At 39.3% G+C, this 15,702-nt stretch overlaps 1 protein-coding gene across 7 annotated transcripts; it reads right to left on the bottom strand.

Annotated features, from left to right (window-relative positions):
- Positions 1-141: 141 nt before the first annotated feature.
- Positions 142-15,590, bottom strand: Pde11 (Phosphodiesterase 11). Of its 7 annotated transcripts, XM_064119811.1 has the most exons (19): positions 14,402-15,590; positions 13,308-13,573; positions 13,043-13,111; positions 10,064-10,177; positions 6,844-7,159; positions 5,839-6,232; positions 5,511-5,619; positions 5,230-5,426; positions 4,650-4,898; positions 4,454-4,564; positions 4,237-4,334; positions 3,727-3,790; positions 3,351-3,586; positions 3,161-3,260; positions 2,759-3,016; positions 2,576-2,685; positions 2,059-2,464; positions 1,862-1,945; positions 142-1,730 (listed from the first exon to the last, which is right to left on the bottom strand). In XM_064119811.1, coding segments are annotated over exons 2-19 (3,105 nt in total). In that variant the 5' UTR covers positions 13,309-13,573; positions 14,402-15,590; the 3' UTR covers positions 142-1,541. The 7 variants fall into 7 exon arrangements, with proteins under 7 accessions (XP_063975881.1, XP_063975875.1, XP_063975879.1 ...); XM_064119805.1 differs by having other exon boundaries at positions 5,230-5,619; XM_064119809.1 differs by having other exon boundaries at positions 2,759-3,013; positions 5,230-5,619.
- Between the last annotated feature and the right edge of the window lie 112 nt (positions 15,591-15,702).

Here is a 15,702-nt window from a genome sequence, read left to right as displayed (position 1 = left end):
TGTGGGAAGTGCTGGGGAAATGGAGAAAGACCACTTGAATTTATATAGATTCCTGAACAAGACCAGGGAATCCTCAATAAAAAAATGGTGAAAGGAATTCTGTCTGTGAAAAGAGAATAAAGAATGGCATGAACGCAGGAATTGTTACTTGCTGGTCTTTCAAATATATTAGATATCGTCGTTTCATATACAATATACATATTTCTCTTGTGCTTAACGCCAGTGAATAATTTTAAAAATTAAGACTAAATCAGTATAAATAACTTAGCTTCCATTTCATAACATGCTCATTCCATGACTTAAATTCTAAAGGTAGAATTGTCAGCTCGAAGCTCCGTTTAATACTCCTTCGATCGCCATTACGAGGGATACATGATATTTAGATTACTTTTTCGCACTCTCAAAACACTCCTTTCGCTTTGGAATTGGAAGAATAGTCACAGTCGATTTTTGTATTTGAGACTATCAATGTTATCCGACAAAAATCAATTTAGTCTAAAAAATTGGGTCCCAGAGATTCGCCTCATCAAATTTGATTGACGGAATATTTGCGAGATATAACTACATATACGTGTGAAGATGGTAAGAGGATGAGGAAAGAGATATGGTTCAGCGGTTGGAAACCAAATCGATATTAACACGGTTGGGCTGTCACACCGCGTGCCTCATCGCCAATCAGTCTTTATTCGATAAACGTGGTCATTGTCGTTTGGGTTTCATGTGCTTGTGACAGTTGCGTTAATTGACACATTAAAGCCCCCACCCATAAACGACTTGTTTGATAAATTCATTCAATAATTCTCTCATAACTGTTCACTACATGGTATTTCTTAATTTCCATTGAATTACTCAACTTTTTCTTCAAAAATTAAACTCAATCGTTTAATCGAAAGTACAGAGTAATCGTAAGTGTCACTAGATGGTTTTCTCGCAAAATAAATGAAACAATTAAAAGCAAAGTGGCTCCGATTTCACTGGACTGAGGAAGAAAGTTGATACTTTGGTATAAAAAAAACGATGAAACGTATCGAAAAACCATTGAGGAATAAAAAGTAGGAAATAAAACACCACTGGGTAAACTCGTCTTTGGCACGTATGGGCGCGTAGTTAGTTACTGTTGGCTTCGTTATGTTCTCAATAATGTCAATAAATATGTTTTGTTTTCACCTTTTTACAAATGTCCGATGGTAATGTGTGAGAGGAGAACGGATGTGCGTTATCATCGTGGCACATGCTACGGGGCTTTGTGGTTCAGCCATGTTATCTATTTTCTTGTTCTGCTTCCGATGTGCATTCTGAGCGTCACCAAACTGTTTCAAATGCGATCAGGTACTGCAGTAGCGTTTCTCTATTATTCACGGTTGTTCTTCATTAACATTCCCTTTTCATCAAATAAAAAAAATGACAGCGCTTCTATGTTCATTTGAAGATGATTTTCTGCCCATCCGGTTTAAGTGAAATTTTAACTGATATTAAAACCATTTCAATGTGTTTTTTCCTCATTGGTATGAAAAAAAAAACGAATACAATGAATGATTGCATCACTCGGCAATGGTGGTATCCGGACTGATCTCCTCATTCTCAGTCTCCCGATTTGACGGAAGCGTCCTGTCGTGATTCGTACAATTTTCAGTTGTAGGCTTGCCCTCAGCAATCTCCAGCCATTTCTGTTTATTCACTATCACACCTGCGACTAGTGGCTCCAGCTTGTCCGACAATAATGCAAAAGCCTGAGTGTAAAAAGAGATAGACAATAAAGATATAAAAATATAATGAAAGAAAATTGCCTATTAAAACTTTTGACGTTCGCGCTTCGGCACTGCGAAGATAATGAGATCATTTTATTACTGGGATTATGTACCTCGTAAATGGGAAGACATATGGAATCTATGAAACCGACTTGCATCATAGGCAATTGGTCCTCCTTTTCTCTATTCATGATGTCCTGAAAAGAAGAGAAATAAATAATAATTAATTCGATAAAATAATTATCAAATTATTGCCCCCAAGAGGGCGGGTGAGAGAGAGAAAGAGCAAACGAGGAATTATTATACGTACTATAGGTGTTATATTGAGAGTGCGTCTCTCAATGTCTCCCTGCTCGAAAAATTCACTGCTGACTAGATCCGCCACCCGCTTCTCAATTTCCCACGGTTTTGTAATGGCTGCTAAATCACAAACTGTCATCAGCATACCACGCAGCAATTCCCGATGCTCACCATACCCCCAGTTATATGTACGTGAACGTGCAATACTGAGAAATGCACCACGTTTGCTGAAGTAAACAGCCAAGTCTGTTGCTAGAATAGCCTCTTCGAGGACTTTAACAACTCGGGAGTACTCCTCCGGAGACAGATTCGCGAGGATTTGATTCCCTTCGCTGCTGAGGATCATGAGGCATTGATCAAAATGATGGTGCTCCATTGTTGAGGTAGAATAGAGTTGGGCCAGGGGGGAAGAAGCTCTGGAAATAGAAGGAAATCGAATTTCGATTATTTCCGAAATATTTCTTCAGATGCTACGACATACCAGAAACATTTCAATAAAAAAATCTAATCAATGATTAATTGCTTACTTTATTTGGAAAGAATTGTTCGTCCCCCTGTGGTCGAGGTCGTGACAAAGGCAGGCGATCATGAGAGCTAAGCACTCGATCTCCCCAAAAATCTTCCACCATTGTGTAGCCTTTAATGAGATAAGTGTTTATTGACATTCATTCTCTTCATTTATGTTCCTCTTTACATTATCAGTGACTCACCGTTAAAATGGCGAACATCATCTGTGCAACATTAAAAGCATGTCTCCAATTGTGATAAATAACGTTACGATAATTTTTCTTCACACTCAGAAGCCATCGGCAGAGTACTTCGTAGTCGATGTGAAATCTTTCGACGAAATCTAGGTCGAGGAACATCCTTAAACAGGCGCTAAGGGTCTCATTATCCTTCATTTGTATGTCATCGAAGTTGAAATCGTGAAGATCGAGAAAAGCCGATGAGGGCACCCTAAAGGCCTGCTGATACGCAGGAAAACAATAATGTTACTATTATCTTCTTGTCATGAAGATATCATTGGTGTTTATTTAATTGCAATTATTATTATCCAATGACAGCAATAGTAATTTAATATGATAATTTAACAAGTCCTACGCTGTACTTACCCGTAATTTTTGTGCATCTTCAAGAGAAGCTGACGCATGGTAACTCAATACATCCAGAGTGACACTCTGCTTGGCCATTGCTATAATTGCTCTTTCATACCTTGAAAATGAATATAAAATGTAATTCGCTTTCATTATGAAACAAGTTATTATCCACCATTCATTCACAAAGGCCAATGGAATATCTTACATGTGGGTATTATGAATTCCCATTCCACAAAAAATAGCGAACGCCTCGACAAAGTTTTCGTCATTCTTCGTAAATAGCAGATCATCAAATTTATTAACCAATTGGATGACCCCAATTATCTGTCCCGATGAATTTTTAATCGGCATGCATAAAATAGTTCGATGCCGAAACCCAGTGCCCTCATCCACCGACTGGTCGAATCGTGGATCCTCGTATGCATTTGGAATTGATACTGTCTGGAATCATCACACACTTCTCTATATTCCGCTGAACAACAGAGCAATGATATTGAAATGATTTTCATTGTTAATACGTGGAATTCGTATTGAGAAAAATTAAAAACAATGAATCAAAATTTGTAGCCGATAAATCTTACCTCGCCTGTTGTTGCGACATATCCTGTGATGCCTACATTCATGGGAAATCTGCTCTCGAATGGGCTGCGACGAAAATGAATAAATTTTCAGTTATTCGGTGTATTTAGAACAGAAATAACTAGGCAATTTGAATAATTGCATTGAATGAATTAATAAAAATTTATTATAAAATAGAATAATTATTTATGGCCCTCACATAATGGGGGAAAAATGCTTCTTTTAGAAGGTCGGATGCGTAAAACTATTTACATACGCAGCGCATGCGACTCCCGTTTTATGTGCGACAATAACAAACCATTACAGCATAGATAGAGTTTCAATTAAGCTTAATAGATAGCGCTAATTGATGTCTCCATTCAGTAGGTCTTCATATCATTTAATATATTCATCACAGGGACATTCTCGAATAACCATGACCTCACGTATGCAGAAATATCCATGAGGAAATGGATGAAATTAAAATAAAATAAGTCAACAAGTAGAGGAAGGCAGTTAGAATGACTGATTACCTAGTTCGTGAATCAGTATCTTCCACAGTGAGATCATTAGCTTCGAAGTCAAAAACCCGGGAGAAACTTCCCTTGGACGCTTTGTGGACAAGAAGTACCTGCAAAAAAATGTATAAATGCATGAACCCAATCGAAATATCACCTGGTAATGAGTCCCGATGTCCCTCTATAACATCATTAAATATGCTGTTCATCTAATAAATTTCTCATCACTCACCTGAACCCGTTGACATTGAATAAGCGACTGCGTATGCGTCAAAATTCTGTACACCATGTGTTCAATCGTACTTTGCTCCTCAAAGATCATTCTGGCCAAGTCCAGGAGGACCTTGATTAACAAACATGAGATGAGAAACACATCATACCGACAAAAATTAATTGATCCTGCTGTCGTCAAGTTAATCAATCTTTACCTGGTTTCTCTTGACCTCCAGCTGGCTTTTCTCATATAGCTGAGCGTTTCTAAGTCCAATACCACAGAATTGAAGGTAACTTGCAAATATTTTTTCATCTTGGGTTGTAAATTGTGCCTCACCACCGAGTTTATTGATAACTTGGGCAACACCAATCACGTCACCACTGCAGTCCTTAATAGGCATGCAGAGAAGAGCTCGTGTTCTATACCCAGTTAGTGCATCTATCTCACGATTAAATCTTTCGTCCTACAAAATAATTATTTCAATGAGCCAAAGAACCAATTCTTTCCGTCAAACGCTCAATTAATTTATAAACGAAAGTGGGACAGTCATAAGAATTTATTTTTTCAATATCTCTTGACTTTTTAGCTTTGAAGAGAAGTGTGAAATAAAAGTAAAGGGCGTCATTGGGTTCTTATTTTTTATAGCAAGGGTCTGGGAAAAAAAATCTAAAATATGTTTCTCAACACACAACTAAGTTTGGGATTTATTACATTATAACGTGTGACCACTGAACAGGTATGTAGATGGAGAAGAAAAAAAAAGTTTCATGACAGTCATCGAGAGATTTTATTACCTTATATGCATCAGGTATATTCACTGGTTCCCCACTCTCAGCCACATATCCCACAATCCCCGTTCCCCATGGTATTTTAATTTCATCCTTTTTCTCCATCTCCACCAGTGTAGACCTCGAGCAAACATCGAATAGCTTAGAAACGAGGCACCTTGTTCTTGTACAACTCGCTGTCGTATCACTATTTTGGTTTTCACCTGGCATTATAAACTTTTTAGTGGTATCACATTTATTGGAAGGTGGGGATGGAGAGTTGGTACTCGCAGTGGAGACACGCTCACCCTGGACGAGGAATAATGAGCCACGGTCGGCATGGAGGAGGGTGCTCACGTTCTGGAGGATTTTGTGACAGAGGGAGCGGACGTCTAACTCGTTACATATGTCTTTGACCTTTAAAACATCATCAAGAAAATTTATGTGGCTTCAGAAAAAAATAAATTTCATAGAAAATCATAAAGTTTGATGAGGAGGAGAGGGAAATTAGAAATCGACTTTTTTTCCCTTTTTTTGTAAGAACAAGAACATTCTTCAGGCAGAATAAAAATTCATGTAACGATTTTCGTGAGACAGAAAATATTTTATTCGGTGCAGTATTGTCTTTGCTTTTACCAATTCAAAGATGAGATCCTTCTCGTCCAATTGCCTGAGCTCGTGTCTTGACCTTCTCTGCGGTCTATTGGCCCCGCCTGCCCCAACCTGTTGACCGCCCCCAGTCTGGCCAGGATCCTCTGGGGAAATGCTCAAGAATGTTGGTGTGCCATCAATAGTATTAACAATTGGCTTAAGTAATCCACCTCGCTCAAATTCATGAGCTGAAATTTTCCTCACTGGCGTTGTTGCACCCGATCCACCCCCATTTCCACTCCCCCCACTCGCCCTTCCACCCGGTGAATTCATGGAGCCAGTGTTACTTTGATTCGACATGTCCAGGATGGAATTTGCCGATGATGTCGGCGTTGCATGTGTAACTAGCCACTCATCCACCGTTTGTCTTGTTACTTTTCTGCAGAAAAACCGTAATTGTAAAAGTCAGTGGGGGTAAAATAAGGGGCATTCATTCTTAAGATTTTTGCATGAGCAATTGCCAATTGGTAGAAACGAGGCAGTGCGGGCGAGCGAGACTGATGACAGGGCTGAGTCAGGAAGTCGATATCAAGCCAACATCGACGACTTGCGTCATCGCTAACAGCTGACGAGCATTTCTCACTCAAGCTTTTATTTCATTCGTTTGGATTCTCGTTTATTTTCAAATTACTTATTACTTATTCATTGTTTTACAATCGTTTTTACTCATGAATATTTCATATTATTTCCTTTGGAAGTATTACTTCAGATCATTGAGTGCCTCTTCAAACTGTCAAACATTTGAATATTTATTAATTTTCCGGCGAAATGACGATGAGCCGGATGGAATTTCGTCGACGATTCCCCGAATTTATGAGAGATTACCAAATTTGAATAGAAATTGGAAGTTTTTCATTGTAAGAAATAAAATACAATAGTCGACGAACAGCGACTGTGTGACGATATTCAAGTATTGGAAGAGAAATCATTACCCTGAATTTCTTAAAGTGGAACATTTACAGACACATCTGTGGCAGAATTATAGTTTACCTCAAAAAATAGTCATTCACAAACTCCGGATGTTCATCTAGCCAGGCCTCCATTCTCGCATACTCAGCATCGTACACTGTACAATTTCCTGGAGACCCAGAGACCCCGGACGACGATCCTGATCTATTCGAGGGTGAATTGCTACAATTACTGGCATTTTGATTCTTTGTGATCTGCTGCTGATGTGACTGACTCAATGGACTAGTCTGTCCCACCATCACATCAGTTTGAATACTCTGGACTCCCTGAACACACGGCGCTGCAGTTTCTGCCGTCATCCTCGGCTCTGCGATACTCCGATGCTGTAAGTACAGCCCTGCAACAAATTCACTCGTGTTTATTTTCCTTCCTGGGTTGGAATAAACTTTGGAAACTCGTACGAATATTTTTCATCCCAAATAATCCACAAGTCACCTGGTCCGGATATTCTTCCTGGAGATTTCCACATACCCATGGGAACTCCTAGTTGAACCCAATTACGTCAGACAAATTTTCATTTCACTCAGACTTTTTTTTTATTGGCAAAAACATGTTTGCAATAGTTCTGTTAAATTGAGACATTCGTTTCTGCAACGTAATCGCAGAATTGAAAAAAGTCTTATCATGTGACAAAGTTTTTCTCGTTCAGAGAACTGAGAAACTAAAAGAAACTCATAATTCATCGAATTTGCTGCCCACCAAATTTCTTCCCGAGTGATAATGACTTTTTCTACTTGACATTGACTGTGGTTATTACGTGGACGTACGTACATTCACGTTGCCCACAGACATCCGCCCTTCATTAAATACAGAGATAATGAAACAAGACGGACAAAAAGTCCAGCAAAAACGATCGTATAACTGAATCGAGATAAGAGAGAAAAACCCGAGGCAACCGGACGAGTGTTTCATTCACGCGTCCGGCTTTGCCCCGCTGGTTTTAGTTTACACATGGCGTCAGATAACCCAATGTTCGCGTAAAACGTCAACTCCTGTTAACGCTGGAAAATGTCAGATAGATCCACCCGACCCCTCAACATCTTCTATCACGATATATTTTTTCGTTATTATTATACTTTACTATTAGTTCATCCGATCTGTTCCTGTGCCTCTGGCTGGGCTGTCACACTGCGGTTTCTACCACGTGTGTAGTTTTATTAGGAGCATTACATGAATTATCTACTAGAATGAAATACAATCGCTTTGACAATGGAACACAGGGGAAACCTGATCTATAGGAGACAGTTAAGGACAAGGTGAGAATCGCCAAGAAATCGAAAATTAGGAATTTACCTTTAACAATGAGGATTTAATTTTTTTTTTTGATTTTACTCTTTCTACTAATTGCCAGTCATAAAGGACTTTCATAATTACACAAATTTCAAAACATGCGGTACAAGATCTATTGATTGAATCCAGTCATCATTTTTGTATCCCAAGTTTTCATACCCAAAGCTTTTCACTCCGTCTCATTACATTCTCCGAAAAAAGATCAGCAAAAAAATCCTCACCTAGTATATCATGAACGTCATGACACTGACCCAGTGAAAAACGAAACTCGTATTTAAGTGACGTATGTGCAGCGCACGTGGCCCAATGTATAGAGATGTAAACGACACAGACTCGAATGATTAGCCACATACATCGCTCACATATCCGACGTTTAATATGACGAATAAAAAGATGCGCCTACGTCTTGGCGGGATAGTCGACTGCACGGGAAACAATAATCACCGGACGTAACTCGAGAAAAAGATGTCATTTAACATAAAGAAAGAATCATTCAATTATAGCATACAGTAAACTGAGGAAAATCACAGTAAAATACTGTTGAGATAAAGGCCTGCAGATTTCCAATTTCGTTTCACGTATTTGTTTAGTCAGAATTATTATGTTTAGTTTCATGATTGAAATAGAAGTTTTGTACCCCAAAAAATCGAAATAAGCCGGCGGTAAGCCCGCACTTTGAAAATAATATCGTAGAGATAGAGGAAGTGAGAGAGAAAATCATGTGGGTAAGACAGGTAATAAAAACCTACGTCAGCAGAGGCTCTCGAGCGTTGCCAAACTATCACAACTGAAATACACCAGTTGGTGGCTTGAGTGCAAGCAAAAAGCTTTGGATAAAAAAGGAAAAGAGACGAGCGAGAGGCGGAAAAAAACACTCAAGTGCTATATACGTTTTGCACATATATGTTCATATATGCTAGGTTGTTGGCAGTGGAGTTTAATCCTACTTTTACATTTTACCTCTGTTTTTATATTCAACACGAACCTCGCGGGCTTTTTTCGGAGTTGAAAGAGCTTAACCCACCTTGAATTCTCTTGTGAAACCTCACGACAAACTTCGCAAACTCATTACCACCTTTGCACGGTTCATAAATATTTTAACAATTTTTCTTTCGATTATGCGCTGATGGATTGATGGAATTGGATCCACTTGAAAACTTTGGAGAGCGATAAAAATATAATTTTTCATTGCTGAGTAACACATTCTTCTGTAAAGGAAAAATATAACTGAATTAATTTAATTCCAAAGATGAAAAGGAAAAGAAATTAAATTTAAAATGAAATGTCCACAATCTGAGTATCTCGAATTGTCGAAAATACTGTGGATAATTAAAAACACAAACTACTCGAGAGATTTGAAGCCTCTCTTTCGCATTAAATGAGTATAATTAAATGAATGGGAAGTTATGGAATCATAGAAGAGAGAGTGGAGGTCAGTAACAAAGGCTACGGGACGATTCGAACTCACGAAAGGCTTCATCGAATTAACAAACGAGAGAGCGGATAAATTAACCCTGGGAGACAAGGGCCAATTGGATATACAGCTCGCTCTCATCTCAAGCAACAAGAAAACGGGTAATTATCCCATTCGACGCAAAAACAGACGTACCACGCAAATGTAAAACGCTCTCTGAGAAGCATTCAAATGCAGTTCGAGATATCTGGGCTCCCACATAATGCAGGACAATCAATTAAAACTACATATAGCCCCAGGGAAATGAGCCGCATTTAATTTGGCTTTGAAGAGTTAGTCTATCCTTATTAGATTGAATTTGAATAATGATTAGGGCCTAGCAATGACTCAAACTGTTTGGAAACCGTTAACTCAAGATTGGACTAAATGAAAAATCATCGAATCAATCGCTGGACATCAATTTATATAAAATAAATTACAATTCATTTCTGCAGCCAGTCAGGTTACCATGTGATTCGTAATGGAAGAGCAACTTACCGGGTTTTCTGCGCGAGCTCCAGAGCACGGGAGGATGCGCAGTTGCAGCGGCAGGCGCAGCAGCAACGACGGGGTTACCGGCAGAGGCAGCCAGCTTGACTGCGTTCCGCGAACCTGTAATTATAATTACACAATTTTTCATTGCCTCATCCATGAATTATTATTAATCAGATATATTGACTTACAATTAATCACCGTATGATAAATAAAACGTAGCAGTGATAGTTAACTCGCTAAATTGATAATTAAGATGAGCCTTTCAATTTTCACCCCATGGCTTTTATTTTTATAATCAATAATAGTTGGGATTAAAAATAGGCCGCTGGTGAGGAGGTTGAATTCCGCATGAAGATCTACCAGCACTGGGTGTCGTGTCACGCGTGGGATCTAACACCGCTTCATAAACATTCGTTATTCACAATTTTATTTTTCTCGATAAAATTTAGCACAGATAATGGTCAACAGGTGTTCAAACTTTCATGGTTCTGAAAACTGGTTTTTTTTTTACTGTAAACTGTTTATTGATATTGAGTTACGCTCTCCTTATCTTTATATTTGTAGTCTTCCGGTGTCTATTGATGTTGACAGTTCTATGAGTTGAAGCTTTTTCCGCAGTCAAAACCACAGTCTATCGCCCCAAAAGGATGAGGGTTTATTACGGACGATCTATTGTTGTTAATTTTTTAATTCACATGTTATTGGCATTACGATTGCCGGTTTAGAGACACCTCAATTCGTCAGCCTGTTGTGCACCTCCTATACACCCGCTTCATAGTTTTACCCTCCCGGAAAGTGAAAAAAATCCTTTTTGGTCGGACATCTCTACTTTTTATTTAAAATATAGGGGACGTGAAAGAAACTGAAAATAAGGTGTACAATTCTGATGTTCTCAAGTGGTTTCTCTTGACATTTAGCTGGATGCTGTATTCTAAATAAATCCGAGAACCCTCCACGTAAATTTTCCAAGTTAATTATATCCCTAAGTCATCTGAACTCGTGTACGGGCACGCGACACTTATTTCCATCACATATATAAGCCTGATAGGCAGCGTTTTCGTACTTATTTACCATCCTCGTGTGCATACGTTACGACGCACCGCACGTTGTCTGTCTCGCGTATGCACCACTGTTTTTCATTTTTCCCCGCAGTAACTAGATTATTATTATAAGAAATATTGTGCTCCTCGACAGTTGTTGAATTTTTTTCTCCGCCAATTCGACGAAATGGAGCGCGATAAAAATTTCGAGATCATAGTCAGAGCCTGTGGAACTCCGTGTTTTTCCTCGTCAATCGTAAAAGAAATTGTGTGGCGTTAGACGGCGATAACAAAATAGAACGCAATAATTTTTTGTATTTAAGAATGCAAGGTCTGATGTTCAACAAAAAAGAAATGCTAAATGAAATGAAAAAATGACAATAATTATGGAAGAGGTAGAGTGAACGATCCCGGGAATTCCGTTCGATAAAACTGTGACTCAGTCAATTCAGACGTGGAATTCATATTTTGTTTTAGCCCACCTGGCTTACACTACCTTTGCGACGGCCCCAGATTGGGAATCCTGGGTTTCGCGTAACGTTTGGAATTTCAATCCAACACCAAGGGATATATATATATATACGTTATGCGGTCTCGGATTCGTTAAAGGAACTGGCGATAGGAATAATTAATTTAATAATTAATAATTCATTGAATATTGATGTAAATCCGTGGAAACCCATAAAAACAACGAAATATATGCTTCAGAAATAGTAATGAAAAGCAGAATAAATGCCAATGCAAAGTGATAAAATATTTTCACCACGTACGAGGTCAGTCATCAGATAAAATTCAACCATAAAATCGTAAACACTAAAACCCAATTGTCTGGATACAAATAAATCACTGTCGAACGGTGTAGAGACAATGATTTTTCAATAAACATGATCTTCTTCCCAAACAAATGTTTCCAACATTTGTTCAGCCTCCGGTTTCGCCTGGGGAACTCTACTACACGAACAAGAGAGAAACAAATCTGCTTTGCTTTCATTTTTCCTTTACTTCATTGTTCGCGTCTATCCTGTACTCTTCCCCTCGGGGATACGTTCTCACACGCCTGAAAAACGCCTCAAAACATATTGTGAAATACATCAACATCAATGCCCAGTGAAACTTAAACCACTGGCATCCATTGCCAAGTGCAAGATATGCATCTTCCTGATAATACCCCGCCCCCGCCTCACTTTCTTCTCTGATAAATCGAGAAACGTCAGTTTAAGAGATAATCCGCTGGGCAAGGCAAATAAACTTCCCGGCGATGGAGGATTTCTCGCCATCGCATTTAATATCAATATTTCATAATGAGGTAAATAAATACGGCAACCTGAATAAATTCATATTCACAAGGGGAATAAACGAAAAGGGCATGAGTAACCTCCGGAGAAAGTGAAAATACGCATTGTATTGCTCTTTGTTATCGCTTTCGAACGATGACGACATACTCCTATGTACCTTCCTATATTGCACTCTATATCGTTATTATATATAATATCATTACCTGCAGTCATTTCAAAGGTGAGCCTCGAGAACCAAAATATTTTCGCAAAGTTGCGAAAGAAAGTAAGAAGATTACCAATACCCAAATTCCTTTCATAGCTTCACATTGACTAGAATCGTCGTCTTCAATATTATAAACCGTATGAAAACTGGTAAATAAGAGTCGTCATAAAGTCATTATCGACTAACCGACTCGAATTTTTGAGATCTGATCGAAGCGATGAGGAGTAAATTGTCTCTATCATTTTATTCTTCCTGAACCGTTTCACCTTTAACTTCCCTTTTATTTTAGACCTATTGACAATGTCATTACCCGACATACGTCAAGGGAATCCATCCATGAATGACATGAAAAAAGTGTCTGATCGATGAAACGTCGTTAATAAAGGGGAAGTCAAATAATGAGACGACTGAAAAAAGCCAACAAAATCCACAGCGCACCCACCCATGTTTTTTTTATGGTCCTCATTCCCATAATTTCCTTCTCGCTTTCCTTTCTTCCTTCTGGGATGCACTATTGTACCGTTAGATGTTCACAAGCAGGTGGAATTCCCCCATTGTTGTACAATCGAGTGCGGAAAATGAGTAAAAAAAAAAAAAAAAATTCAATAAATTCCATGAAATTGCATGGATTTGCGAATTGCAAGTCCTCAGGAAAAACGGTTAAAGCACATGAATAAATCAGTAAATAAAATAAAAACTAAACTTACTCGTCGCGGCAGAAACTCGAGGCACTTCACCTGCGGTTGCTTCCCGCAATAATTCCAGCGCCCCTTCGATCGCATCCGATCGTCGCTCGAGGGACGGGTGTACGATCTCCCTTCCGTATTCCGTCTTTATCTCTACAAACTGTTCACGTCACAATTGAAAAGGTAGAAACCAATTAGAAATAGTTCAAAAATTGCCGGCCTCTCAACCGTATCACCGAGTCTTCCCGGTAAATCATTTCACTCGCAATGGTCTCGATTCCCAGCAACTGAAATTAAAAATCGAAATAAATGGAATAAAAAAAAGAGGCACCCATCAAACTCGAAGAAAATAATTGAAAACACCGGTTGAGTCTACCCGAGGTATCACGTAACGATTTATCACGTCGGCTGAGCGTTTTAAAGGCTCATTTTTTCAACTGCACGGAGTAGAGGGTAAAGAGTAGAAGTTGTAACGGGTGAAGGCAGAGTCGGTGGGTCATTCAGGATTTATGTTAAAATAAAATGAAAAAAGGGATCGCGGAAGTGATTGAGTGCTCGGCGGCCGTCTCAACTGACAAACAACTATTTTCTCCATTAAACAATGACACAAGAATGACGTTCGAGAATTCATAGACGTAATAATGGAAAGGAGGAAAAATAAAACGAGGAAAAACATTCACGGGAGAATGAGAAAGAGACTAGAGTCTCCTTCCTCCTTCTCATGTCCCCACCGACTGGTTCGTTCATATGGCACGAGTCGAGTGACCTCGCTTGACAAATTCACGGCGACAATGTAGTGACGATCTTAGACCCCGGGTGAAAAATACTGAATGAAACGAAGCATTCCGTGCAAAATGAAATTCCGTTTAGAATTGAAATCCAACACCTGCTCCAAGACTGAGCCGGGTATCTCTCATAGTGACACCTCTCCTGTTGTTAAAAAAATATATTTCCCCTCTATCGCGCTTTCGCCTTAATCCATCATCCTACCACTTCGCCCGATAAAAAAATACATAAACAAATGCCACAACTGCGGAGCGCGGTGGCTCCCAAGACAAGGTACACGTAAAAAGCAATTGAGAGAAAAGAAAAAAGCAAAAGAAGAAACCACATACGTAAAAAAACACAAACAGCAGTCCTCACACTTTCTGCCAACGCACTGTAGTCAAACGTTACGGTTCATATGGTAACGTGCCACGCTGGGAGCATTTTTATTTCTCCTTTACATTTTATATTTTCTTCTTATCAGTTCACGGATTTTTTTCTCTCTCTCTCTAGTTAACCAGAGACACATGACTGCTAACTTTTGTATTAAAGTCTCTCTGTCCGTGGAAACAGCCAAAAATAGTGATGTAAATTTCTCCTCTTTCTCTCTGTATTTTTCATTTGAATTTTCTTGTTTGATTGCTTTTTTTTTTACAACCGAAGAAGAGAGAGGAACACTCGTGGTTAAGGTTGATACACTGGACCGGAGGGTTGTGCGTTTGTCCGGACGATTTGTTTCAGCTATCGGTGTAGCTGCAGTACTGCCTCAAGTAGTTGCGGTAGTACAAGTCCGGCGCGTTAGTATCAGCGTGCGCTACGGCGCTGCCTGCGCACACGGTGATAACTATAGCCGCCGAGGATATTCTCCCTCCCGTCCACCCGTCAACCGCACAATGTTCACCATCTCCTCCCCCAAAGCCCCTCACGTGAACGTCTGAATATTCTCTCTCATGTGGTTCGATAGCTTCTGAACCCGTTGACGAAGATGGAAGAGACAAATGATATTCGCGTGGGGGGTTTGAGGAAGTCCTAGTGGAAGGAGGATTGTAACGTCAAAACCAGACTGTACCAGTTCCCCCACCACTGTGACCTCGCACGGGCGCCAGCTTGTTATCTATCTTCGCATGGAATAGTAACAATTCACAATGATAAACCAATTTTTATATTTTTTTTTTCGCCACTGATAATTGACCCTGCAACTAACACTATTTTTCCAATTCTATTTCTCCCCCACAATTATTAGTAAAATCATTTTCCCAATTGACCTTATATTTAATTCAGTGGCGCCAGGAGAGTTTTTTCCTTCAGATGAATTCATCACTTGGGAGATCGAATGGTTTTTGTACTTTTTTTTCCTGATAATCTGGAGGGAATCGGATGATTGGCAGCTGAGGTAAGTGATTGGGTGTGCCAACAGAGTAACGCTGTGACCTACTTGTTGCAGAAATGGCCAGTGATATGGGAAAATGGAGATGATAGTAAGTTTTCGAGGTTTTCTGAAGTCGCAATGATGAATTTCGAATGAGGGAGTCGTCGAGTGGTAGAGGCTCAGATCGATCAGTGGAAACTGCCCAGTGTAATTAGCTGGGAATGGGAGATTGTTGCAATTAGCTAATTATCATGATGAGGAATAATCGAGATGATGTAACTT

Source organism: Diachasmimorpha longicaudata, chromosome 4 (genome assembly GCF_034640455.1).
Source record: "Diachasmimorpha longicaudata isolate KC_UGA_2023 chromosome 4, iyDiaLong2, whole genome shotgun sequence".
In the NCBI taxonomy this organism is placed as follows: domain Eukaryota; kingdom Metazoa; phylum Arthropoda; class Insecta; order Hymenoptera; family Braconidae; genus Diachasmimorpha; species Diachasmimorpha longicaudata.
This window is presented reverse-complemented; position numbering and strand designations above follow the sequence as displayed.

Coding starts and splice junctions, on each gene's coding strand:
- Pde11 (XM_064119805.1), bottom strand. Junction 10,178..13,042: donor GGACCATAAAAAAAACATGG/GTGGGTGCGCTG, acceptor TTATAATTACAG/GTTCGCGGAACGCAGTCAAG. Junction 4,899..5,229: donor ATATACCTGATGCATATAAG/GTAATAAAATCT, acceptor ATTATTTTGTAG/GACGAAAGATTTAATCGTGA.